General features: G+C 59.1%; 1 protein-coding gene across 2 annotated transcripts in view; it reads left to right on the forward strand.

Moving 5' to 3' along the window:
* NR5A1 (nuclear receptor subfamily 5 group A member 1) overlaps positions 1 to 22,979 on the forward strand; it is a 26,020-nt gene extending 3,041 nt beyond the window's left edge. The window contains exons 1-7 of one of the 2 annotated variants that reach the window (XM_026448045.1): positions 834 to 996; positions 1,133 to 1,249; positions 1,323 to 1,464; positions 3,834 to 4,459; positions 11,258 to 11,377; positions 13,193 to 13,340; positions 21,200 to 22,979. In XM_026448045.1, coding sequence (XP_026303830.1) covers positions 1,148 to 1,249; positions 1,323 to 1,464; positions 3,834 to 4,459; positions 11,258 to 11,377; positions 13,193 to 13,340; positions 21,200 to 21,447 — 1,386 coding nt within the window. In that variant the 5' untranslated portion in view covers positions 834 to 996; positions 1,133 to 1,147 and the 3' untranslated portion in view covers positions 21,448 to 22,979. Of the gene's footprint in view, positions 1 to 833; positions 997 to 1,132; positions 1,250 to 1,322; positions 1,465 to 3,833; positions 4,460 to 11,257; positions 11,378 to 13,192; positions 13,341 to 21,199 lie in introns of those variants that run through there. The other variant, XM_023217227.2, reaches the window with a different exon arrangement.
* The last annotated feature ends 1,755 nt before the right edge of the window (positions 22,980 to 24,734 follow it).

Raw genomic sequence — 24,734 nt, forward strand, 5'->3', positions numbered from 1 at the left:
CCGCCCGAGGTCGCTCCCCCGCCTCGGGCTCGGCTTCCCGGAGCCCGCCGACCCCCGCCCGAGGTCTCCCCGCCTGACGTCCCGGTGGCAGCGGCGGCTCAGGCTGTGCCTCCTGTTGCCGTCGCTGCCGCGGCTTTGTCTCTCCCGGCGCGGGGGCCCCCGGCGGCTCCGCGTTTTGGGGCTCTTGGGCCCGGCGCCGTCGTTTTCCGCCTCCTGCGGCCCGGGCCCCCGTCCGGGTCCGACCCCGCGGGGCCTCGCCTCGGCGTTTGGGCTCCTGCGCGTCCCCTGTCCCCGACCCTCGGGCTGGGCGCCTCCGCCTCCAGGTTTTCTCTCCGTGTTTCTGTCGCTCTCCGGCCTCGTCTCTCCCGGGCTCCTCTTGTCTCGGCGTCTCTGTCTCTCGTCTATCGTTGTGTCTCTGGCTCTGCGTCGGTCTCTCTTGAGTTTTCTCCTTGGGCCTCCGCTGTCTCTCCGAGTCTCTGATCCGATCCCCCACCCCTCGTTTCTTTCTCCCCCCCCCCCCCCCCCGCCACCGCCTCCATCCCTCCCAGTGTCTCGTCCCCGCCGGGTTCTCTCCAGCTCGGCGTCTCTGTGTCTGTGTCTCTGGCACTCTCGGACTGGCCTCGTGTCTGCGCCCCGCGGAGTCGGTCGTTGTCTCTTGCCAGGGTTTCCGCCCATCTCAGTCTCGCCCGGACTCTGTCTCTGCCTCCTTCGTCTCTGTCGGGTTCCCAGAACACCCGGGCCGGGCGCCCTACCGCTCCCGGGTCCCCTGGCGTCTTCCCCGCGGCTGAGCCCATCTCCTTTTCTCAGAATCCGGGTTTTGTTCTCAGACAAACGAATCCGAATCGAAGCGCATCGAATCCGAGGGCCCCAGATCGGGCGCGACGGGGTCCGCGCGGGAGGAGCCCCCAGGCGGGGCGAGAGCGCGGGGCCTGGGCGGGGAAGGCCGGGCGCGGGGACTGCACCGGGCCCACCCCGGGACGCTGCGCGGGGCGCTCGGTGGGTGCCGGCGGCAGCGCCTGGGCGCAGCGAGGGGATTACGCGACGGACCGGCGACAGCGGCTGGGGCGGCGGCCGCGGGGACCCCAAGCTGCCGGTCTCCGCCGGCCCGCCGTGACCCGCTGTCCCTCCGCAGGCGGACGCCGCGGGCATGGACTATTCCTACGACGAGGACCTGGACGAGCTGTGTCCCGTGTGCGGGGACAAGGTGTCCGGCTACCACTACGGATTGCTCACGTGTGAGAGCTGCAAGGTGAGCCGCGGGCTCGAGGCAGGGGTGCGGCGGACGGGCGCGGCGGGGCCCCGCTGACTCTCAGCTCCCGCAGGGTTTCTTCAAGCGCACGGTGCAGAACAACAAGCACTACACGTGCACCGAGAGCCAGAGCTGCAAGATCGACAAGACGCAGCGCAAGCGCTGTCCCTTCTGCCGCTTCCAGAAGTGCCTGACAGTGGGGATGCGCCTGGAAGGTGCGCGCCGCGGGGGCCTGGATCCCTGACCCCTGACAGCCTGAGCGGGTAGGGGGTGGGGGTGGGAGAGCGGCTGAGGGGATAGCACCACTGGCCTTCGCGAAGGCCCCTAGTGCAACATTAGGGCCCAGTCGCTGCAAGGGAACCGGGCGCTGGCGCTGGCGCTGGGTGGGCCTCCGGCCGGGAAGGGACTCCGGCAAGGCCAATCTGGGTTGGGCTGAGAAGTATCCAAAAGTGAACCCTATGGAGATGACCCTTTCCCCAGCCCCTGCCAGGGCCCCAGCACAGGGTCTGCAGAGCTCCTCCCTCTGTGAGAAGGTCCCCATCCCCCCAACAATACCCAACCCCAGCCTGCAGAGGCCAAATCCCAGTGCCAGCACAGCACTGTCAGTCAGGCTGGGTGACATTGGGCAAAATCCTTAACCTCTCTAAACTGCAGATTCCCCGTCTGAAACATGGGCTTGGCGGGATGCAGTGGCTCATGCCTGTAATTCCAGCATTTGGGAGGCTGAGGCAAGAGGATCACTTGAGCCCAGGAGTTTAAGACCAGCCTGGGCAACATGGAGAAACCTTGTCTCTATAAAATACAAAAAAGTAACTGGGCATGGTGGCATGTGCCTGTAGTCCTAGCTCTCAGGAGGCTGAGGCAGGAGGATCACTTGAGCCTGGAAAGTGGAGGCTGCAGTGAGCTATGATCACATCACTGCACTCCAGCCTGGGCAAGAGGGAAAACCTGTCTCAAAAAATAAATACATAAAAATAAAAAAGAAAGAAAAGAAAAGGCAGAAAGAGAAAGAAAGAAAAGAAAAATGGGCTTAACGGCAGTGCCTTCCTCCAGCGAGTGAGTGTGGGGATTGGGGTAGGAAAGCTGAAGGTGCCTGGGTGTTCATCGCTGCAGGCTAGCTGTCAGGCCCATGACGCTTTCCGTTAGGATCTGCCCACCACCGCTGCCCAGCCCCCGCACATTCAGCTGCCCATCTGCTTGTCTGTCCGTCCATCTGAAGGGCTCTCTGGTTTATTCACTCAGCCAGTGAGATTCCTTTCCGTCATGTTCTTAGCCAGGCCCTGAGGGGGCCGGGCAGTGGGGGACACTTGAATTGCCCCTAAGGAACGCAGGCCCCTCTTTGCCTCCCTATCCTCAACCCCAGCTCTCAGTCCAGAGAGGAGGAGAAAAGTTTCAGCAGGAAAGATTTGAGCTTCTAGAGGTGGCTGGTCATTGGACTGTGGGCTGAACAGGCAGCGGTTGATTAAGGTTTTGGAACAGTGTAGAAAGCCCCAGGTGGCTCTGAGAGTGGCAGACCACATGCCCTGCCACCTGGAGGAAGGACCCCTGGATGGGAGGGAGACATCCTATTCTGTCCCCAGAGCCCATGCCCCTAGCGCCAGGTCCTGAGGGGCCAGAGATCTGGCTGTTGTGGGCAGCAGAAACTCTCATGCAGCCTGGGAGCGGCACAGGGCTGCCCACCCCAGGGGGAAGGCAGATTGGCCAGGCGGCCCCCCAGCCATCATCCCTGCTGAGCACCACCCCCTCTCTCCTGCCCTTTCCCTTCACCCAGAGCCCAGGGTGGGGCTCTGTCTGAGCAGGGGCTGGGGGCACACTCCAGCTGCAGAGATGCACCTGTTGGTTCTGGCTGATGACACATTCCTGGCCAGGCGGAGGAGCTTCTAGTTGGCAAGAGAGGTCCCCTCCCCCAGCACAGAGGCTTGGCCAGCTGTAAACTCAGCTTCACATTCACAACCAGTGAAGGACACTTGAGTCATTTTGCAGCTGGAGCTCAACAGTCAGGCGGTCAGTCAACAAACGCCTGGACCCTGGGGCCAGTGGTGAACAAAGCTGACCAGGATCCCCTTCCGGTCACCATCTCCCTGCCAGGCCTTGTGCTAGGCACCTGAGCCCAGAACTGAGCCCGCAGGAGCACATGGCATGATCCACTCAGCATGATAAGAGTGGGCAAGGACAGGGCACCTGGGGCAAGGACAGTGGAGTCCGTCTGGGTGAATCCAGGAGTGCTTCCTGGAAGTAGTGACATTGAGTCTGGGTGTTCAGCAAGCTCAGGAGAAAAACAGTTTTTTGAGTCAGAAGGAAAATGAAAGCAGGGTGGAGGAGGAAGGAGATGTGTCAAACAGAGGAGTGGAGGTGAGTTAGGTGGAGTGGAAGGAGAGGGGTCTTAGCACGGATCGCCTGAAAAGCTGAGCAGGGCCTTGAATGCCAGGCAAAGGAGACTGACTTCCCCTGTGGTCAGTGGGAGCTATGAAAGGATGTTGAGCAGGGGAGAGAGCGGTCAGATTTGTTTGGAAAGAATCTGTGGTGGGACAGCATGGGAGATGGCTTGGAGAGGGTGAACCTGACCCTCTGCCCCTGCCCACAGCCGTGCGCGCTGACCGTATGAGGGGTGGCCGGAACAAGTTTGGGCCGATGTACAAGCGGGACCGGGCCCTGAAACAGCAGAAGAAGGCACAGATTCGGGCCAATGGCTTCAAGCTGGAAACAGGACCCCCGATGGGGGTGCCCCCACCGCCCCCTCCTGCACCGGACTATGTGCTGCCTCCCAGCCTGCATGCGCCTGAGCCCAAGGCCCTGGCTGCCGGTCCACCTGCTGGGCCACTGGGCGACTTTGGGGCCCCAGCACTGCCCATGGCTGTGCCTGGTGCCCATGGGCCACTGGCTGGCTACCTCTACCCTGCCTTTCCTGGCCGTGCCATCAAGTCTGAATACCCAGAGCCTTACGCCAGCCCCCCACAGCCTGGGCTGCCATACGGCTATCCAGAGCCCTTCTCTGGAGGGCCCAATGTGCCTGAGCTTATCCTGCAGCTGCTGCAGCTGGAGCCAGATGAGGACCAGGTGCGGGCCCGCATCTTGGGCTGCCTGCAGGAGCCCACCAAAAGCCGCCCTGACCAGCCGGCGGCCTTTGGCCTCCTGTGCAGAATGGCCGACCAGACCTTCATCTCCATCGTGGACTGGGCACGCAGGTGCATGGTCTTCAAGGAGCTGGAGGTGAGTCTCTCCTCCCGCCTGGCTGGAGGATGGACCTGCGTCATGGTCCTCCCGGCTGCCCAAGCCTTAGCCCAACTGTCCTTCGGATAGGGCCATCCTGCCCACTGGCTTCAGGCAGTACCTGGGGACCCGGAGGCCACCCTGGGGACATTAAGGAGCATTTCCACTCCATCACAGCCTCTTGGGTCCCCGCTCCCTCCCTGTCCTTCTCTCCTCCTTGAGCCTCTCACAGCCGCTGCTGCTTTGATCTCTGCCTGTGTCTCTTCTACTGTCTCTCTCCCTGGCGTGTTGTCTCTCTGCTTCTTGGTGTCTCTGCAGCTCCTTCATTCTCTGGGGCTCCCTGTTCTGGGGCTCTCTAGGTACGCATTTTCCTTGTTCTCTGAGACTCTGGGCTCCCTCAGAGGACTAGCTGAGTCCTTGGGAGACTGTCTGGTCTCCCCAGCCTTCAGCCCAGTGTTGGGAAGGGGATCCGGCCCATCCTGTCCTCCCATTCAGGGAGGCTGCCAATCCTTGCCAGCCTCCAACGTCACACACAGATGGGGGTTCTTAGTGTTTTAGAGTTTGGGACATTTGTGGGCCCTTCTACTTCACAGCTGAGGTGAAAGATCCTCCTGCCTTTGCAAATCTTGTGTTTGCTGGATGGTCGTGTGTGTGTGTGTGTGTGTGTGTGTGTGTGTGTGTGTGTGTGTGTTCAGGGAGCTAGGTGGGTAGGTGGGTGAGGGATTCCAGAGTCTGCCACTGATCTTCCCTGGCAAGGCAGCTTTCCTCTATGGCATGGCCTTCTTTCCCCTGGGTTGAGGTACCTGAAGCTACAGTAATCAGGAAAGCAGCAGGAGAAACTGAGGCCAGACATAGGAAAGAACTTCCCAGTCTTCCCACCTAGCGGCTTGAAGAGCCTGAGGCCCCAGAACTGCCCCTCCAGTGCCCTGGCTCTCTGAGACCTCCCCAGAGGCCCCTCCAGCTGGCCAAGGCCTGCCCCTTCCTGGCCTGGATTCAGGCACTCTTTCACCCAGGGCTATCGGTGTTTGGCTTACCCAGGCTGCCCCCCTGACTGTTCTGGGGCTGGGTGTAAACAGGAGGGCCCGTTGCCCCCCCCCCCCCTGGGGCCACTGCAGCCTTGAGCAGCATTGTCAGTGCTGACGCCACTTGGGCCTGGGCTTCCTCCAGGGGCATGAGGCCGGATGGGCTAGGGGCACTGCCTGCCCTGGCTGGTAGGTCGGGGATGGGTGCTCTGAGCCCTAGGGGCATCACGGGACTGGGGCCTGGGCCATCTGGGAGTTGAGGATTGATGGTGGTGGCTACTGTTTCCACTGTGGTGGGCCTGTCATGGCTGAGGCCTGGGGATGTACCATGTGTCTGTCATGGGGTAGGTTTCTCACCCCAGCCCCTTCTCACCACTGCCTCCTCTCTGGTCCAACCTAATGGATGAGGCAAAAGGCAGGGTCTTGAACACTCCCACCTTCCTTCTGCTCAAGGCTGGAGGCCCTGGTGGGGATGAGGACCCCAAGCCCCTTAGGTTGGTTGCTAGCTTCCCTCCAGACTTCCCATGCACCCCCTGCGCAGAGGGGAGGAGGAGGAGCAGGGCATTCCCGGCCTTCCAGAACCCTGGATTGAGGGGCAGGGCACTTCCTCTGGCCGCCTTCCTAGTCTCCGGGGGATTTTCACGCAGGATGGGAAGGGCTTTTGTCCCAGCTTTGCTGAGTGTTTTTTCCTGCTTCTGGCTTCTCCGTGGTCCAAACCTTCCTGCTTCCCCTTCCCAAAGTCTTTAAATTGAGCCCGGGATTATGAACAGTGGTCACCAGCTTCTGTAAAGGGGCCTTGCAGATAAGTACCAGCCCAGCCCTTAGAGTGCCTCTCATCAACCATGTGGAAGTTCTTTGCCACTGGTCCAGTGGGCCCTGGGCTGGTGTCTCTTTGCAAAGCCCAGAGGTGTGGGAGGGGTGTGCGTGACTCTGGTGTCCCTTCTGGCTGATCATTCATTTCCCCACCTCCAGACAGGGCACACCTTAGCAGACAGAAGAGGGGGCTCTCTGGCTCTGAGAGTGGAGCAACCCTTGGGCTGGACACTGGGGACATTAAAATCATCTGGACCCAGAAAGCTGCCAACCTGGAGGAGAAGTCAGACATGCACCGAGATAATGCCAGTGTGAGGTGCCCAGGGATCTGAGAGCCACAGAAGAGGCAGAGGGAACCCCGGGGGGAGAGCAAACAGCTCTAACTAAGGAAGTCAGAGAACAGTTCGGTGCCTTTCTAGAAAGTAGAAAAGGTTCAGGGGATTCCAGGCAGTGGGCACAGCAGAGGCGAAGGCCCCGAAATGTGAAGAGGCATCGTGTTCTGGGAGTTCCAATGGGCCTGTGAAGCAGGGCTGGCGATGTTGGCAGGGCCAGAGCAGAGCTTGGACCAGGAGTGGGTCCTTGGGCAGTGGGTGATGGATGGCCTGTCAGGGCTGGCTGGGGCTCCAGGTTCTGGGTCGGAGAGGGGCTCCCCTGACAAAGCCTGAACTCTGAGCAGAGGCCCACTCAGCCCTCTGATGCTGATGACATCTTGCTGCTCGGGAGGAGTCCTGGAGTCTCAGCTGAGCTCTCAGGGGTGCCAGGGGCCCAGCTGTCTGATGCTGGGCTCTAAATGCCCTCTTGGGATCTTCCTCCCCCATCTTCTTTCCCAAGTGGGATGGGGGTCCCTCTGTCTCCATTTTTCCATCGCACACAATCCCAGCATGTTAGATCCGATAGTGGCACAGAAGTGAATATCAAAGACTAGAATCAGAGAGGCCTGTTGTCAAGTTCCAGCTCTGTCACTTACATGCTGTATGATTTTGGGCAAGTGACTTCACTCCTCCGGGCCTCAGTTTCCTCATCTTGAAAATGGGAGGAGTTGAAATAATGTCCACCCCATTGGGCTGTTGTAAGGGGTTAGTGAGCTAGGACAGGGGAAGAACTGAGCGCGGGCAGTTTATGAAGTGGGGTCGCAGCGCCCTTCCTCTCTTCCTCTTGGCCACACTGTTTAATGCAGGCCTGGGCGGGGAGGCAGCCAGGAGAGACACATTGGACCCAAGCTCCTCTGAGCGCACGATTGTTCCGGGACCGTCTTAGGGCCACTCTGTCCTGCGCTTATAAAGCAACTTCTTCCCTGCAAGGTGGCAGAAACTCACCTGTACCTGCTGCTTGGTGGGCAGCAGTGTCCAGGGCCCAGGCAGTCAGCCTCTCTGATCACCTACCGCAAAGTACAGGCTGGGAGGATGCAAGGGAGGACCTGGGTGGGCGGTGGGGGCCAGGAGTGCCCAGTGACCCATCTTGACATCCATTCACCCTCAACATCCAGCTCCAAGGCCCCCATTGACAGCAGATTTAACTGCCCAGATAGACGGTTTCATTTAAGTGGCAGTAACTGTCAGTCTTGGGCTGACAAATGACACCTCACTGACCACTCGGCCTGCAGAGCATGGCGGCCAGCCCGTGGTGTGTCAGCCACCAGAGAATTACACAGCTTGCCGGCCTTCACAGCCAGACCGATCGGACCCCAGGGGCTCCAGAGGGGCCCTGCTGGGAGGGAGGTCAGCTCGGCACCCATAAATACCTGGTCTTCGAGGCAGCCTGCAGAGCGTCAAGGCTCCAGGAAGATTTGTGGCAGTCTGGCAGGAGGGATGGATGGCTGATGGGCCCAGCAGACAGGCCAGGCTGGTGGAGACCCCAGGGCTGGGGCTGCAAATGTCCTTGTTCCCAGGGTGGCAAGGAGGCCTGAGGGTAGAGGAGCCTTTAGCTTAGGGAGGGACCTTCGGAAAGTGAAAACCAACCCTCTCTGGTTAAAGGAACCTCTTAGCCACCTGCTTTCTCATGCAGAGGGGCTAGCAGCTATGGCCCTGTGGTTTTCTTTTAAATAAAAAGAGGTGTGTGTGTATGTGTGTGCATGCGTGCGTGCGCGTTCTCATCTGTGTGGGGAGTGTTTTGGAGTTCAGTGTCTTTATGCATCCATCTGTCCACCCAAGGAAAGCCGTGAGTCAAGACCTGCTTGGCCAAGGGGCAGGTGGGATCCCAGCCAGGCAGCATCCACGGAAGAACCAACAGCAGGTCCACCAGTTCCCACACAGCCCAATGTGTGTTCTTATGTTTTAACCAAAAAAGAGAGAAATTATATTTCCTTCTTCACAGAACAGGAAATTAGGGTGGAGGATGCATGGTGGACGATGCATGGCCGGATGGGGACTCGAACACAGGGCATGGGGCACCAAAGCCTTAGCGACCATATTGCGGCTCTCTGCCCCTGGCACCCCTATCAGCCCCACTGGGCAGGCCTGCCCCATCCAGGGTCTAAGGTCTGGGTACAGAGTCTGCTCCCAGGGCTGGGCCAGCCGGGTCACCGTGACCCATCTGCTTTTGGCCTGAAGCGTGGCTTATCTCCTCATTCTACCCCTTATCGCTCCTCCGCCACCTCCCCACCCCCTGGTGCCTTCATTCTGGGCGCAAGGGTGTCTGCTCCTGTGGGCCTGCGAGGGGCGGGGTGCCAAGCCTGGCCCTGTGCGACCACCTGGGTGCCCAAGGTGGGCCTGAGTTTTTCCTGCTGCCAATGTGACCCTTGGGCAGGCCCCTCCTACCCGGTCTCAGGAGGTTCCCAGGGTCCCCAGAAGTCCTGGCCGGTAGGAACCTCTGGACAGAGCCCAGCTGCCTGAAGCCTGGGTGTTACCTCCGGCAAGGCTGTGTTTCCTTATCTGTAATGTGGGCAGAATGTCGGCAGGGCAGGGGTGAGGTGTCCTGTACCGCAGTGGGCACCATGTCTGGTAATAGGTGCTCTCTGAGCCTTGGCTCCCTCCTGGAAACCGCAGCTCCATGGTGGCCAGCACTTTCGTGGAGAAATACGGAGCGATGGCTGAGTCAGCCCCTGCCCAGGCCTCAGTCTCTCCTGGACCCTCCCAGCCAGGACTGAGCCTGGGGGCCCACGGCTGATGGTAGGGGCTCTGGGAAGAAACTTTTGCTGGGAGCTGGAGGGAGCTCTGGACGCAGAGGTGAGGTGGGGATGGAGGGAACGGACACAGACCTCCCTCTTCTCCACCACGTGGGCCCGGAGGCCGGTCTGTGTGCAATTCCTGACTTTTCCCTCTCCTTTTCTCCCCCTCTGTCTGCCTGAGGACACAGGCCCCAGGGATGCCCCAGGAGAGAAGGGGAACAGAGAGGAGCGGGGAGGCGTCTAGCTCCTGTTCATTAGGCTTGGGCCAGCTCCCCTCTGATTGGGAGCCACCCCTAGGTGGGGAGTGGCCCCTCTGAGCCCCTGGCCCCAGGTGGGAAGTGATCCCTCTGCACTCTGTGCTTGCCTGGGGGAGAACCTTGCCATTCACCAGCCACTCTAACCCCTGCTCTGAGGCCCAGAGAAGCGCTGGACGCCAGTTCTGCCTCCACAGATCTCACAGGTATTGGTGAAGACAGAGGCATTTAACTGATGCCATGAGATGTTGCAGATTCTGCATCCAGAGAGTGGGGAGGGCCTCGAGGAAGGAGAGGGATGAGGTAGGGATTTGTAGAGGAGGCAGAGAGCCTGCGAGAGTCCAGGAACTCCTGGATGGCAAGGCGGGTGAGTGACAGGTCCTCTTCCACAGCTAGTGGTTAAGAGCGCAGATCTGGAACTAGACAGAGCTGTGTGGCCTCTCTGTTCAGTTTCTTCTCTCTGTCATGCGGGTGGTGGCTGTGGTGACTGTACAAGCCTCGCAGGGCTGTAGGGCTGCGGTGGAATGACTGTTAGCTGTCGTGGTTTGCATTCGTCACAGGGCACGGCCCAGGAAGGTGCGCCGGAAGTGTCTGTTGGGTCGCTGGTGGCCAGCTGAGGAGTGGCACGGGCTGAGAGGGATGGGGCTGTGTCTGCCCAGGCCCATCTGCAGTGCCCAGTGTGCTTCCGAATACCCAGAAGGGCTCGCTTTGTCACAGTGGAGACTGTGGACCAGGAATGCCAGCCGTGGCCCTGGCCTGGTCCCGCCTCTGTGCGATCCTGGGAGAGTCTCTTGTCCTCTTCGGGTGGCAGATTCTTCAGTTGAAAAATAGGGATTGGGGCCAGGGGATCCCTGGCTCTGCCTCTGAGTCCTGCAGAGTCAAAGGACACTCCAAACGGGGGCTGGCCCTGCCCCTGCACCGAGTGCCTCTGGCCGCAGCCGGGGCATTCGGAACTGGCCCCTTGTCGCTGTTCGTTTCTGCTTCAGGTGCCAGGCCATTGCCGCCCCCCTGCTCATGCCCTGGGCCTGACTGCAGGCCAGGTGGGACCTCCCTCCTTCTCCCGAGCCTGAGAGCTCTGCGTAGGCCAGCGGGGAAGCCCTTGGTTTCTTCCTCATGGCTTCTGTTTGAGCAGTTGGGGCTGCCAGAAGGGTAACTGACCACAGGTTTTTAAATGGGGACAATGTCAAAACTAATAATCATCTTGCCGTGCATTTGTAGGAGTCCTTTGCAGAGTACCTCCATGGACATTAATCACATGTATGGCGTACCTTACATGTACCGGACTGTCCGCTTAGTACTTTGCCCACTGTACAGATGAGAAAACTGAGGCACAGAAGGTTACCAGGACTTATGTAAAGTCATACCGAAGACAGAGCTGGGGCCTGAAGCCTGGCCCATTCAAGCCCCAAACACCCCTTTGTTAACTGGCCAGACCCCGCTGCACTTTGATAGCATAGACATTCGGGTAGATGGGCACAGAGAGGTTAACTTGCCCAGGCCGCACGCCCAGTTGGGTTTCAGTGGGAGGAGAAGGGGTTAGAGGAAGGTGGCTGGACCTGGACCCTGGCTGGAGCCCGGCCCCCTGCGTGCCTCTTCCTTCCAGGTTGCCGACCAGATGACACTGCTGCAGAACTGCTGGAGCGAGCTGCTGGTGTTCGACCACATCTACCGCCAGGTCCAGCACGGCAAGGAGGGCAGCATCCTGCTGGTCACCGGGCAGGAGGTGACCAGCCCCTGGGCCCCGCCCTGCCCCTGGGCCCCGCCCCGGCCCCGCTGTGCACTTCTAGGATTCAGGGCCTCGGAGAGGAGGACCCAGGCCTCTCGGGGCTCGCTCTGGGCACCCTGATTATCAGCCCTTTCCCCACATTCATGGGGCACCCACCGGCCTGACCCCTCTGCGAGCAGCCCTGGTCCAGGCTTGAGAGGCGCCGGCTCCTGGGAGCCCTGCTCTTGGGGAGCAGCCCAGGGGGTGTGGGCATGGTCAGAAGAGGTTCATGGAGGAGGATGTGATGGTGGCCCTAGGTCTGGAAATAATACACTGGAGTTGGCTGGGGAATGAGGGGTGGGGGCAGTCCTCACTCCACCACAGGCTCAGAGAGGGTGGAAGCGTGGAGCCCGCAGGCCCCGCTGGTGCTGGTATGGGGTGGCATGAGGTGAGAGACCAGGGAGGCTGGAGGGTTGCTAGGGCTGGGTTAGCGGACAAAACCTTGCAGGCCCTAAATCTTGAATGAATGAATGAATGAATGAATGAATGAATGAATGAATGAATGGGCAAAGGGCTCCTAAGAGCTCAAAGTCAGAATTTGGGCCCCTTAGAGCAGGAAATGAGGATCTGGGAAGTAGAAAGTCCAGATGCAGCAGGGGTCCAGGGAGAGCTTTAGGAGGAGGAGGGATACGGCCAGGTAGTATCTGAGGAGGCAGGCGGAGGGGTCAGGATGGGAGGTGGGGGCCAGGGCGGGGACACAGGGACACAGCCAGGGAGGAGGACTCACCTGCGGAGACAGGCTGTAGGGAAAGAGAAGGAAGGAAGGAGGCAGAGAAGGGGGTTGATGGCAAGGGTCCAGCCTGCTGGCAGGAGCGTCACTCCCAGGTGGGGACACAGGAGGGACCGTGGGGTCGGTGGGTGCTGTGGGGTGGGGGAGACAGACTCTGCTCACTGCTGCAGCCCCCCTCCAGGCCCCTGCTCCTCATCTCCAGCTCTCGCCTCAGTGTCACAGGCCATCAGGGGCAGGAGGACGGGACGGGCAGCCCTGGTCCCATGAGGGTGTCTCTGGGACTCCCTGTGGTGCGGGTGCCTGCAGTCTGCACGCGGTGTGTGTCGGCAGCCGGCTGAGTCTCTGTGGCCATGGGAATGGCCTGTGTGTGTGTGCCTGCCTGTGTTTTATTGTGCAAAATCTCCACACACATCAGTGTGTGGGTGTCACTGTCTTCCCATCAACCCGTAATTGTGAACACATACATGGGCGTGTGTGTTGCTGTAAGTGTGAGCATACAAGGGCGGTGTGGCCGTGTGCACATGTGTGCGCCTTCACTTCACGGAGTGGGCGACCCCATGACTGCGCTCGTGTGTGTGTGTGTGCGTGAGACTCTGGGTTGAACTGTGACCCAGCATCTAGGTGTGAACGTAGGGGTTCTGGGTAGCCACGTGGATGCGTCTGTGTGTCCCTGCACAGGCCTGCCCTCCCCTGACCCCTCCCCTCCCAGCGTGTTGAGAGGGGCCCTCTGAACTGCTGGTGCTACTGGGCCTGGTGCTGGGGTTTGTGTGTGAAGGAGGGGTGGATGCGGGCAGGACGTGGGTACCCTCAGCTCCGGGCCTGGCGGGTTGAGGAGAGCTCGGAAGGGTGGGCCCGGCAGGGTCCCCGGGGCTGCACAGATGTCACTCGTGCCTGGCGCGGTGCCAAGGCTGGGCCCTCCTGACCCCAGCCCATCTGACCTGCACCTCTAATCCATGCCCTCAGCCCTCCATCCACCATCAGAGAGCCCCCTGCCTGGACCCACGTCCTCTGACTGTCCCCCACCCCGTGCCCTCTGCCCCCAGGTGGAGCTGACCACGGTGGCCGCCCAGGCGGGCTCGCTGCTGCACAGCCTGGTGTTGCGGGCACAGGAACTGGTGCTGCAGCTGCTTGCGCTGCAGCTGGACCGGCAGGAGTTTGTCTGCCTCAAGTTCATCATCCTCTTCAGCCTGGGTGAGTGTGGCTCCAGTGACAGAGAGGCAGAGACAGCCAGGGGCGGGCCGGTGGGAGGGTGGGTGAGGCTGGAAAAGTAGCCCTGCTTTGGCCAGAGTGGCCACCAAGGAGCCTCAGGGGAGAAAGGCCCCTCCCTTACTCATTCAGTGAACAAAGGTCTGAGGGCCCCCCCCCCCCCCCGGCCAGGGCCTGGCTCTTAAATGGGGACAGTTCCCCATCTGGTGGCCCATGTGACTTTGGGATTGTTATTCCAGGCTCCTGGGGTCCCAGTTTTCTCTAATCCCTGGATCTAGGGGGCCCCGGTTCTGACTGTAGCTCCTGGGGGCCCGGACCCCTTTGCCCATGCCAGTCCAGCCCGGCCACCCACCCCACTCCCCCAGCACCTGGGGGGGTCTCCCTCCCTTTGCCCTCCTGACCCCAACCCTGCCTGGGCACTCCAGTCTGCACCCTCACTCCCTGGCAAGCCATCACCAATGCCCTCCCCATACCCGGTGATGCTGAGGACATAGCTGTCCCTTGCCAATCGGGAAGAGACCTGTAGCCTGGGTGGTTAGGGCTGAGACAGAGAGATGGGTGTGGCTTAGGGAACCCTGGGTGGGGAGCAAGAGCTCTTTCTGGAAGGCTTCCTGGAGGACGGACATCTGAGCAGTGTTTTGGAGGATGAATAGGAGTTTTCTGGGGGATGAATTATTTTGCAGTGATGCAGATGGGATGGAATAGAGATGAGTGATTGCTTCATCACCTGGAGAGGGGGCAGGATTAAGATATTGTCTTGGTGGCTGGCATTATAGTCACAGTCTGGGAAGGGCTTGCCTGCCAGAGAGAGGGAGGAGCGGGGAGTGTTGCGGAGGCAGAGGGGATTAACAAAAAGTGGGAAGCCCAGTGCTCGGGCAGGATTGGTGACATCCTCCATGCCATGCGGCTGGGTGCGGTGGGCTGGGTCTCCCAACTCTGGCAGAACAGGCTGGTAACTGGAGGGCTTATCTGCAAGGCCACCTTAAGCCACCTCTCAGGACACCAGCCAGGGCTCTGCAGGAGCTATGGCCTGAAATCCTTGCAGGAGCCTCAGGGGCCCAGACTCGGTTGGCTGCAGCTGGGGAAGCTCCCTCCCACCTCTGCCGGCAGCAGCACCTTACCCACAGCCTGCCAGACTCAGCAGGCTGGCACAGGATAGAGTCGCAGACATGCGTGGTGGGGGTCTGTGTGGTTGGGGCATGGAACCTGCAGGAATTACGCGAACGTCTGTCTCTGGTTCCGTGCATGTGTGTGTGCTGGCATGTGCAAACGACGAACTTTCACACCCTTGTGGTTTCTTAAGTGTTAGGCTGTGTGAAGAGTTTGTGTGTGATTGGGGAGGGACCAGGAGATCTGGGAACATGAGGAATTTGCGGCGAAGAGTGGTGCTTGGAGGCACCTAGAATTGGAGTGCGTGTCCGCAGGAGTCTGGGTGGTTTGTAAGGTGAGAGTTCTTGACCTGGCTGCCATCACAAGGCCACTGGGAGGGCCCTAAGGAGGGGTGGGTGGAGGGTGGGCTACCAGCCACCAGGCTTCTTTGCCAGGGCTCTGTCTGTCCTTGGGTGTCCCCTGAAAAGCAGGGACAGTGTCTTGGTCCCCAGCCCCTCTTCCCACCAAAGCCCTGGGCATAGCTCTGGCTGCCGCCGGGGGTGAATCCAGGACTCCTCCTTCTCTGGGGCTTAAGGAAGATGGTAGAGCTGATCCCTCTTCTCTTGGGTCCAAGTGTGGGCGTGCTCAAAACTGGAAGTGCCCCGCCCTATTGTCATGCTGGTCGACAGCTTTTTTTTTCCAGATGCAGCAGCTGAGGCCTGAGGGGTGGGAGAGGCTCCAGTGCTGGGCTGGGACAGGCTGAGTTGCGGGGAGAAGGGCGTGTGCGTGCGCACGCGTGCTGTGTGTGTGAGAATCAAGGTGGCGCAGTGCTTAGGAAAGGGAACTAGGTAGGGATGAGGAGTAGATTCTAAATCTGGTCTCTGGTCTCTTTCTGGCTGTGTGCCCTTGGGCAAGTCACTCCCCTCTCTGAGCCTCTATTTCCCCATCTGTCGAGTGACCCTCCTAGTAATTCCTAACTTGTTACAAGGATTGAATAAGAGAATTCCCCAAAGTGCCCAGCGCTTGGCTGACCCCTGGGAAATGTGTGCCAGAATTGTTTTAATCATAATCACCATTATGAAGCTAGTGTGCGTATGCATAAGTGAATGAATGAAGTGAATGAATGCTCACAGTCTCTATCTTTATCACCGGCTGTGTGTCTGGCACAGTGCCTTATCTTTCCGCACGGAAACATGGGTCTGGCTGATGTGGGTGGGTGAACCCAGAGCCCAGCAAGCCAGGAACCTGGTGAGGTTGGGGGTACCAGAGGAGGAACAGGAGGAGATTCCAGGACCCCAGCTGATGGCAAGCAGTGAGAAAGGGGTGTGGGGGGCCGCAGAGGCCTTTGGCTGGCCAGCTCCAGTTTGGAAGAGGAAACCCATCAGTTCAGTGTGATCAGGGTTGGGTCAGAGAGGAGAAACCAGCACCACCTGGCTATCAGGGAAGGCTTCTGGGGGGTGGGGGCTCTGAGCTGGGCTTAGCAGTATGAGTAAGAGCATTCTGGGTGAAAAAAAAAACAAGCGGCATTAATGGCTTTCCAGACTCAAGGAACAGCTTGTGCAAAGTTCTGGGAATCCTGAAAGTTCTGTGTGGCTGTAGGGGTGGGGACGGGGTGGGGAGGAGGCTGGCGAGGGGACAGGAGCTGAGCTGGGCAAAGCCTTGAATGCCGGGGCCTGATACCTTGAACTTTCTCCTGGGAAGGACTTTAAGCAGGCAGTAACATGATGAAATTTGCATTTTATCAAGATCCTTCTAAGTGCAGCATGGGAAAAGGATGGCAGGCAGGCAGCCCAGAGCCCTGGCAGAGGCTAGACCTGGAGCTGGGCTGGAGCAGATTCCAGGGTCTGGAGCAGAGGGCTCCTCTCCTGATCCCACCCAGACCACCAGAGCTGGGGCTCCAGGGAAGCTGGGACCCGGAGAGGGACGGCCGCTTGCCAGCAGACCTCCAGCTGGCGCGCAGGGCGTCCCCTTGGGGGCAGCTCCGCCCTGGGCCGCACAGCCTGGCTGTGAGTGCTGGTGTCTCTCCCACCCGCCCCACCGCCCCACCGCCCCACCGCCCTGCGGCTCACTCAGCGCCTCCTTCGCGCCTGCCTGTGCATAAGGGTGCCATTTGGTGTCTAAATAGCCGTCTCGGGAGGGCGCGGAGGCAGGTAAGGAGGTTTAATTAAAATTAGTGCCTCTCTCCTGGCAATCACGGTATTTATGAAGATGGGCCCGGCTGGCATTGTTCTGCCGAGGACTTAATCGAAGCTTAATGGATTGACCTAACATTCGATTTCCTGACTTCCATTGAGGCGGCGGCAGCAGCATTCCCTTAAGCGTTTGCAATTTACCCACTGCTCCGCGCCAACAAAAGGCGGCCTGAATAGCAGCCCCACTCGAGGGGCCATTGTGCGCGGGGGCGCCTGCCTGAGTTACCGCTATTGGGACAACATTCTTTATGCCTCGCTGGAATGAAAGGATTATTCAAATATTCAATTAAACCATGAAAAGGGGGCTTTTCTGACAACCTGGGGGCCCCCAGCTCTGCAGAGCTAGCGGGCTGCTCTCCGAGGTGGGGGTGCCATCTCCCAGCTCCCTCCCACCTCCGCCTCCGCGAGTGCTGGGAGCTGAGCCGGCTTGGGGAGCGCAGGCTCCTCTCCAACATGCCCGTCTCCACCTTCGGGTGCCTAGGGCCCAGAGCTGGGCATGCAGATGAGAGCCAGCCCCTGGCCACCCAGTGAGGCAGAGACGAATTTGCCCCTGTCATGCAGATGACAGGAAACTGCAGCTCAGAGAGGGGAAGTGACTTGCCCAAGGTCACCCAGCTGCTTGTAAAGCTGGGATCTGAACCCCTGACACATGAAGGGGGCGTCTCCAGGTTTGTTTGACCCCCGCTCCCGTGTCCACTGGGAGAACGGTGTGGTGTTCTGTGGGTTGCTGGCACCGTCACATCTGTTATCCGCTGGAATCTTCACAATGATCTCTTTAGAGACTGGGAGTCCGGGGAGGCTTGGGGAAGGGGAGTGACATGTACAAGGTCTCCAGGTGAGGGAGAAGTCAAGTCTAGAGTCCAGAGCAGCCTCTCTGGGGGAAACCTAGGACCCCAGGGGTGGGGGCTCTCGGACAGGACTCATGGATTGCATGGGACATAAAGTTATGTCCAATCCCGCAGGAACAGGCATCCCAGCTTGACCCAGCTCCTGGGCAGGGGGCCCCAGTCCTGCTTGCCTATCCTGGGAGACTTGGGCTTTGGTGTCAGAAAGACTTGGGTTTCAATCCAGGCTCTAGCACCTTGTGTGTCTTCAGGGGTCCCTGGTTCCCTGAGCCCTGGGGAGGCACTGCCCTGCCTGTCTGGATGTCTGCTGGGATGAGCTGAGCTGGGTGCAAGGTGTCTGGGGGTGCCCAGGAGACTGGGTCTGGGCTTCTGAACTATAGCCGCTGAGGCTCCCTTAGCGACTGTGCTTCCCTCCCCCAGCCCTGTGGCTGACCTCTCCGGGGCAGTGGGGGTTTCCAGTCTGCCAAGAGCTGGGAGGCCAAAGAACTACTGGGGGTGGGGGCATCCCTGAAACCTGTCCTCCTTCTGCACCCACCCCCGCACCCCGCTTCGGTGTCCCTAGCGCAGCGCTGCTGAGAACAGTAAATCCCGGTAAAGCCGAGGCCCTGGTCTTTCTTCCCCAGCCCCCTCCTGCCCCTGCCCCTGCCCCTACTGCGGCGTCCTGGCCAGTCCTCCCCACTCCAGCTGCTTCCTCCAGGACCCTTTACTGATGTGTGGCCTTGAGTTGGTCCCTGTCCCTTTCTGGACCCCCATTATGAATTGTCAGAAGAGAATGTCAGGAGACTTGCTCAGCCGGGGACAGTGGGGAGTGAAGGCAGATGGGACAGGGATGGGGCCAGCAGGAGCCCAGCTAGGTGGCATGACTTCCCATGACCTTTTAATATGTCTGGGGCAGGCCAGGCTGGGGAGTAGGGCTGCTCCATACAGTTGGGCAGGTCATTCACTGCACAGGAGCACCTGGGCCAGGAGGCATTGGGGTAGATATAGCAGTATCTCTCTGGACAAGGGGGAATTTCCATGTAGTTGACATAAAGGTGCCTTAAGGGTTAAAGGTGACCCTGGGGAAGTGATCACTTCAGAAGGGAGGATGAGGAGCCGGGGCTGGGGTGGGAGGATGGAGGCCAGGTCCTGCCATCCGCCCCCAGGCCCAGCTCGGGTTTCCCTAAATCCGACTTTGGACAACACAGGCCTCAGCAGGCGCGCTGGGGGCGGCCAGGGATCAGGGTTGCCAGGAGCGTGGCGCTCTCCTGGCGCAGAGGGTGTTAAGGGGGATTAGGGGGCCAGGGCTGCACATGCTGCCTCTGGACACCCCCGCAGCTGCAGGGCTGGTGGTGATGGGGTGGAGGAGAAGTGGGTGGATGACCATTTTCTGAGCCACTGGTCACCCCATCCTAGGCAAGGTCAGGCTTGCATCAGATGATTTTGAGGCCTGGGGACAGATTCTGTGGGTTCCTGCTGACCCTGCACCCCCAGGCTGGGCGCCTGCTAGAAATGCTGCCCAGGAGCTGAACGAGGACTGCAAGCTGTGACAGGAACTTGGGTGACAAGAAACTGACCCAGGCTCTCCCTCTCCAGGGAGGAGGAAGGCTGGTCAAGTCAGGGCAGGGCAGGGAGCATTGCACCTCAGCGGCGGCTGGGATTTGAACCCACATCTATCTCACTCCAAAGACATTTTGCTTTCTGTCTCTTCACGGCACCTCACCTCGGGTGTGGGGGACACATCAGTTGCACTCCTCTGTTTAATCACTGGTGCACGCAGAGCCACACCCCTCCACCCCTCCCCAAAAGGAGCCCTTCCTTGATGTTTAATGTGGGTTGTCCTGTTTGCCCCTGTCTTCTCACAAAGCACGTCTGCTTTGTGTACAAGCTTGATTGATTGATTGATTGATTGATTGATTGATTCATTCATTCATTCCTTCCTTCCTTCAGAGACAGAGTCTCCCTCTGTCGTCCAGGCTGGAATGCAGTGGTGCAATCTTGGCTCACAGCAACCTCCGCCTCCTGGGTTCACATGATTCACCAGCCTTAGCCTCCCAAGTAGTTGGGATTACAGGCACGCACCACCATGCTTGGGTAATTTTTTGTATTTTTAGTAAAGATGGGATTTCACCATGTTGGCCAGGCTGGTCTCAAACTGACCACAAGTGATCCACTTTGGCCTCCCAAAGTGCTGGGGTGACAGGCATGAGCCTCTGCGCCTGGCCAGCAAGCATTTCTAGTTTATGTACATGATTGAGCCTTATTGATCTCATCCTGACCTCCCTCTGTGATTTTTGTTTTCCACTCAGTCCCAGGCTTTTAAAGACACGTCCCTTTGCCCTGCATTGTGTGTGCACACGACTCCTTGGGGTGCAGCCACCACGTGGCCATCCAGGCCACCTCCTTGCCACCACGAGCAGAGATGGCCCCTGACTCACAAGCTTTGGCTTAGGATTTTTTGACTTTATGGTCGTGCAGAAGTCGAAAAACATGCATTCGGCAGAAAGCGTGTTTGGAGTACCCACATAATCCCTTCTGTTTTGCGTTTTCAACATGGTGTTCAGTAAACTCCACGAGATGTTCAACGCTTTATTGTAAAATAGGCTTGCGTCAGATGATTTTGGCAACTCTAGGGTAATGTGGTCTGAGCAAATTTAAGGCAGGCCAGGCTGTGATGTGCAGCAGGTCAGGCGTAGTAAGTGCTTTTTGACTTATGATATTTTCAGCTTGCGATAGGTTAATCAGGATGTCAACCCATCTGCACTCCTGCAGTGAATGTGCATGTTCCCCCATGGCCCCATGAGAGTCCTTCCCTGGGGTACTGGATCCTCTCTATTGGTCATAGCGGAGACTAAAAGAACATGCCAGCTGTCCTCTAGAATGGGGCCACCAGTCCTCATGTGTTGCAGCATGAGATGGGATCCTCTCACCCACAGTGCACCTCTGTGGGCGTGGTGGTGATGGGGTGACAGTCGTGATGGTGGCAGAGTGGGGATGCGGATGGCAATGGTCATGGAGATGAGGCATCAGTGATGATGGAGACAAGATGGCTTTGATTGTGCCAGGGGGATGGTGTTGGTTATGGCAGCAATGGTTGGCCATGACGGCGGTGAGAGCAGCTCCCATTGTGATGGCATTATTGTGGCAATGGTTGGCCATGACAGTGGTGAGAGCAGCTCTTACTGTGATGGCATTATTGTGGCGCCAGCTAACCCAACCCACCGAGTTTCTCACATGCCAGACACTGTTCATCAGAGCACTTTGCACACAGCAGCTCCCTAAATTTTCAGGACAATGTTGTGAGGTTGGTACTGTCATCACCCCCATTTTACAGATGGGGAAACGAGAGGTTCGATAACTGCCCAGGGATCCCCCCAGGGAGGCTGGTGATGGGCTTCATGATTCTTGTCCATTGTGACCACAGTGGTGATGATGATGGCAGTGATGATGGTGACAGGTGACTGTGACTGGGTGGTTGATGGTGGCGGTGGCCACGTTTATGAAAAACACAGGCATGTGGGTATTGGTGACGAGGGTGGTGTTTGTCAACCAGGGTGACAACAATGGTGATGCCGACACGGTGACAATGGGGAGACCATGTTGCATGGTTGATGGTGGCAATGCCCGTGTCTTTGGTGGTCATAGGGAAGGTGGTATTGATGATGCTGGTGACAGTGTTGGCCCAGTCCTGATGGGCATGGCTGGTGATGCGATGGTGACCGAGAGCCTACCTTTGCAGATCTGAAGTTTCTGAATAACCACACCCTGGTAAAGGAAGCTCAGGAGAAGGCCAACGCCGCCCTGCTCGACTACACCCTGTGCCACTACCCGCACTGCGGGGACAAGTTCCAGCAGCTGCTGCTGTGCCTGGTGGAGGTGCGGGCCCTGAGCATGCAGGCCAAGGAGTACCTGTACCACAAGCACCTGGGCAACGAGATGCCCCGCAACAACCTGCTCATCGAGATGCTGCAAGCCAAGCAGACTTGAGCCTGGGCCGGGGGCGGGGCCGGGACTGGGGGCGGGACCGGGGGTGGGACCGGGGCGGGGCCGCAGCCACCCCGCTGGCTCCACATGGTTCATTTTCTGATGCCCACCCAGGAACCCCAGCCCTGTCCCAGAGGCCGCTGCCCCTGAGTTCTGATACTGTGTGTTTGGGAAGGTGGGTGAGGCTGGGCAGGGCTTGGCGGAGGTGGGGTGGCCACTGGCACTTGCCTGCTACTTGGAGTGCCCCAAGATGGTGGCTGTTAACCACCCCCTCCCCCGCCCCCTGGCTCCCAGCTCTCTCCTGGAGTCTGAAGCCTGCAGGTCCGGGGAGGAGGTTCGGGATTCCCTGGTGGGCCTCGATGTCCCTTGGATCAGAGGTCATCCCTTCCTCCTCTCCTGGAAACAGAGACAGGGAGAAGTTGAGCAGGTATCAGCTGGGGGAGGAGAGAGGATCTCCAGTGCTCCCCTCCCCATAGAGACCAGGAAGGAGATCCTCTGTTTTGTAAACTAAGGATAACCGAGTTTGCTAAATTGAGAAGGGCTATTGGGCCCTAGAGGACACCAGGAGACTGGTTAGGACAACAGGACCTCCCTAGCCCTTCCACCCCAGCTGACCTCTGCAAGAGGGAGCGTTGATACATCATCAGGGAAAAAACTTTGCTCCAGGCATCCCTGATTCCCTCTCCCACCCAGAGAACTTTTGGTACAATCGACATCCTAGCCCCACCCAGAGGTGGCCCTCCCAGGCTGGTATTTATCTGCAAGGTTGTAGTCAAGAGGTTTTTTTCCCCCCTTTTTTTGTTTTTAAGCTTCTAGACACTCCTTGAAAGGTGTGTGTTATGGAGGGAAGGGGACAGAGTTGAGGACTGAAGCTGGGGCTTGGGGATTGCCACTAAGTACAGCTGATGGTTTCTCCCCAGACACTCGCCTACCAAGTACCCTTGGGGTGGTGCTGGGTCATTACTACTGAGCCCCAGCCCCAATCCAGAGAAGCGCTGTTGCCCGCCCTCCACCCACTAGGTGAACAGCAGGACGCCCTGTTGGGGGCTTCAAGTCTCTGTGGGTGGGAATGCAAGTGAACTTGGGAGGGGGCACGGGCCCGTAGATCAGGGAAAGCACTGTTAATCCCCTTTCTGTGGCTCCAACCTGTTGCTGCAAACCCATGAAGCTGGCCCTCAGCTCCCTGGCCTCCTGCCCTAGGTCATGAAAAACACTCTCCAGGGCGAAGCACCAGGGAGAGGCCTCAGCTGTCTCCTGTCCCCGGCTGGGTGCCTGCTGTCCGTCCCGCTTTCATGTTACTGATGCAGCTTGTGCTGAGCCTGCCCAGTTGGAGGAGACTGGACACCCCTGCCTCCTGCCTCCTGCCTCCTGCCTCCTGCCTCCCGCCTCCCACCACCCTGTCTCAGTCCCCACCTCTGCCCCCTGAAACGTGTGCCCTTGCCAAGGCCGGAGACCCACAGCCCTGAAACGAGAAGTGCCCTTAAGAATCACCCCAGCCCCCGCAGCCCTGGAATAAATTTTGCAATTAGTTTCCAGCTACTTTTGCCTGTTTACATTCTGGGGCTAAAGCAGAATGGCTCGGGTGGGTTCTGGGTGGTCTAGGGTGGGGCAGCACTCTGACTCGGATGGAGGTGGCACACAGACCCTCTTTGGTTCAAAACTCTGAGGAGGCAGGTGGGCTGCGGGGCTGGGTGGGGGGACACCAGGCACTGTTGGGGTTTGGGCCCCACCCCATCCCTGGCACCCTGAGGCACTGGGAGGCCCAGGGGATGCTGTGGCTTCTCTACCTGTTGTACCCTGGCCATGCAGGCTCAGCCCCCATCTTGGGGCAGAAGGAGCAGTCATTTAAGGGGCACCTGCTGTGTGTCACCCTCATCTCACTGTCCTTGCTGCAGCCCTGTGAGGCAGGGGTTACACTCTAGGAGGGGAAGGCACTTGCTAAGGGCCCATGAGCCACAGACCTGGGAGACCAGACCCCTCAGAGCCCTGCCCTTTCCTGTCTGCCCCACCACGTCCCTCACAGATTCCTCCCCGGCCCCACGTGGTGGCGGCAGTGAGCACCGCCACCATCTGAGGCTTCCTCTGCTCCAGGACCCCTGCCCAGCGCTTCCCGCCTCATCTGGTCACTTTGAAGCCACTTCTGTAGGTTACAGATGAGGAAACGGAGGCACAGAGGGCCGAAGCAGCTTGCCCAAGGTCACACAGCAAAGAGGGGCACAGCCACAGTACAAAGCTCCATCATCCTGATCCACTTTCATCAACTTGACTAGTCCATGTCCAGGGTCACCCTCAGCCTCCCGATGCTTCGTGCAAATCAGAAAAACATGTCCCCTCTAGGGTGATGTAGCCCCGGGCACACAGCTTGGCAGTGGCTTTTAAGAAAAAGGTGTCCCTCTTCTTCTTGGCACTTGCAGATGCCCTAGCTCCTGCCCTGGGCAATGTCCAGTCTTGTAGGCGGAGACCATCTTAAACTAGACTGTAGTCTGATGTGATACTTCATATGACTGAGACAGACAAGATGAGGAAGCGACTGACCCTGCTCCTGGGAGAGATGGGGGGGGTCTTCGGAACAGGAAGACTTTGTAGTAGAGGTGTCATCCAAATTGGGTTTTGAAGGATGCCCAGGAGTTCACCAGCTAGATAGGAGCTGGGGACAGTTCAGGCAGAAGGAACAGTGTGAGCAGAAGGATGGAGGGGTATCAGCGGCTGTGTTTGGGGACCTAGGGGAAGTTACTCTGACTGGAGAGTAAAGAGAGGCTGTGTGTAGGGGACAAGGGGGATATGGAATGGAGGAAGGTGGGGGATGGGAAAGGACCCCTTGGTCCCACATTTGTCCCCTCCCCCACAGCCCATACGATGGGTTTTTGAGGCGACAGGAGCCTATTGCAGGTGAGGGTGCTGAGATGCAGGTGGTTGGGGGGCCACCAAGTGCCCTGCCTGCCTCCTTGCTGCCCCTTCAGGGTCCCACCCCTTTTGTCCCCGTTGAGGATAGAGTGACGCACTTGGCCCAGTGTTCCCAGCACAGGGCAGGGGCTCTGCTGGCCCCACGGAGCCATGCTGTCTTCTCTCTGGACTGCCTCCCCAGCCTGGCGCCTTCAAGGCCTTGAACTTCCTCTGGGCCACAGGCTCTGGCCCCCACAGCCCAGGCCACAGTGGACTTGGGCCACAGCTGACACTTTCTGAGTGCTTGCTGAGGGCTGTGCCAGGAACCAAGTGCAGGACTGCGCGGACCCCTCGCATGGCCCGTTGGGTGGGTATGATGTCCCCCATTCGACAGAGGACGGATGGGC

The sequence above is a fragment of the Piliocolobus tephrosceles genome, chromosome 14, assembly GCF_002776525.5.
Source record: "Piliocolobus tephrosceles isolate RC106 chromosome 14, ASM277652v3, whole genome shotgun sequence".
Lineage (NCBI taxonomy): Eukaryota > Metazoa > Chordata > Mammalia > Primates > Cercopithecidae > Piliocolobus > Piliocolobus tephrosceles.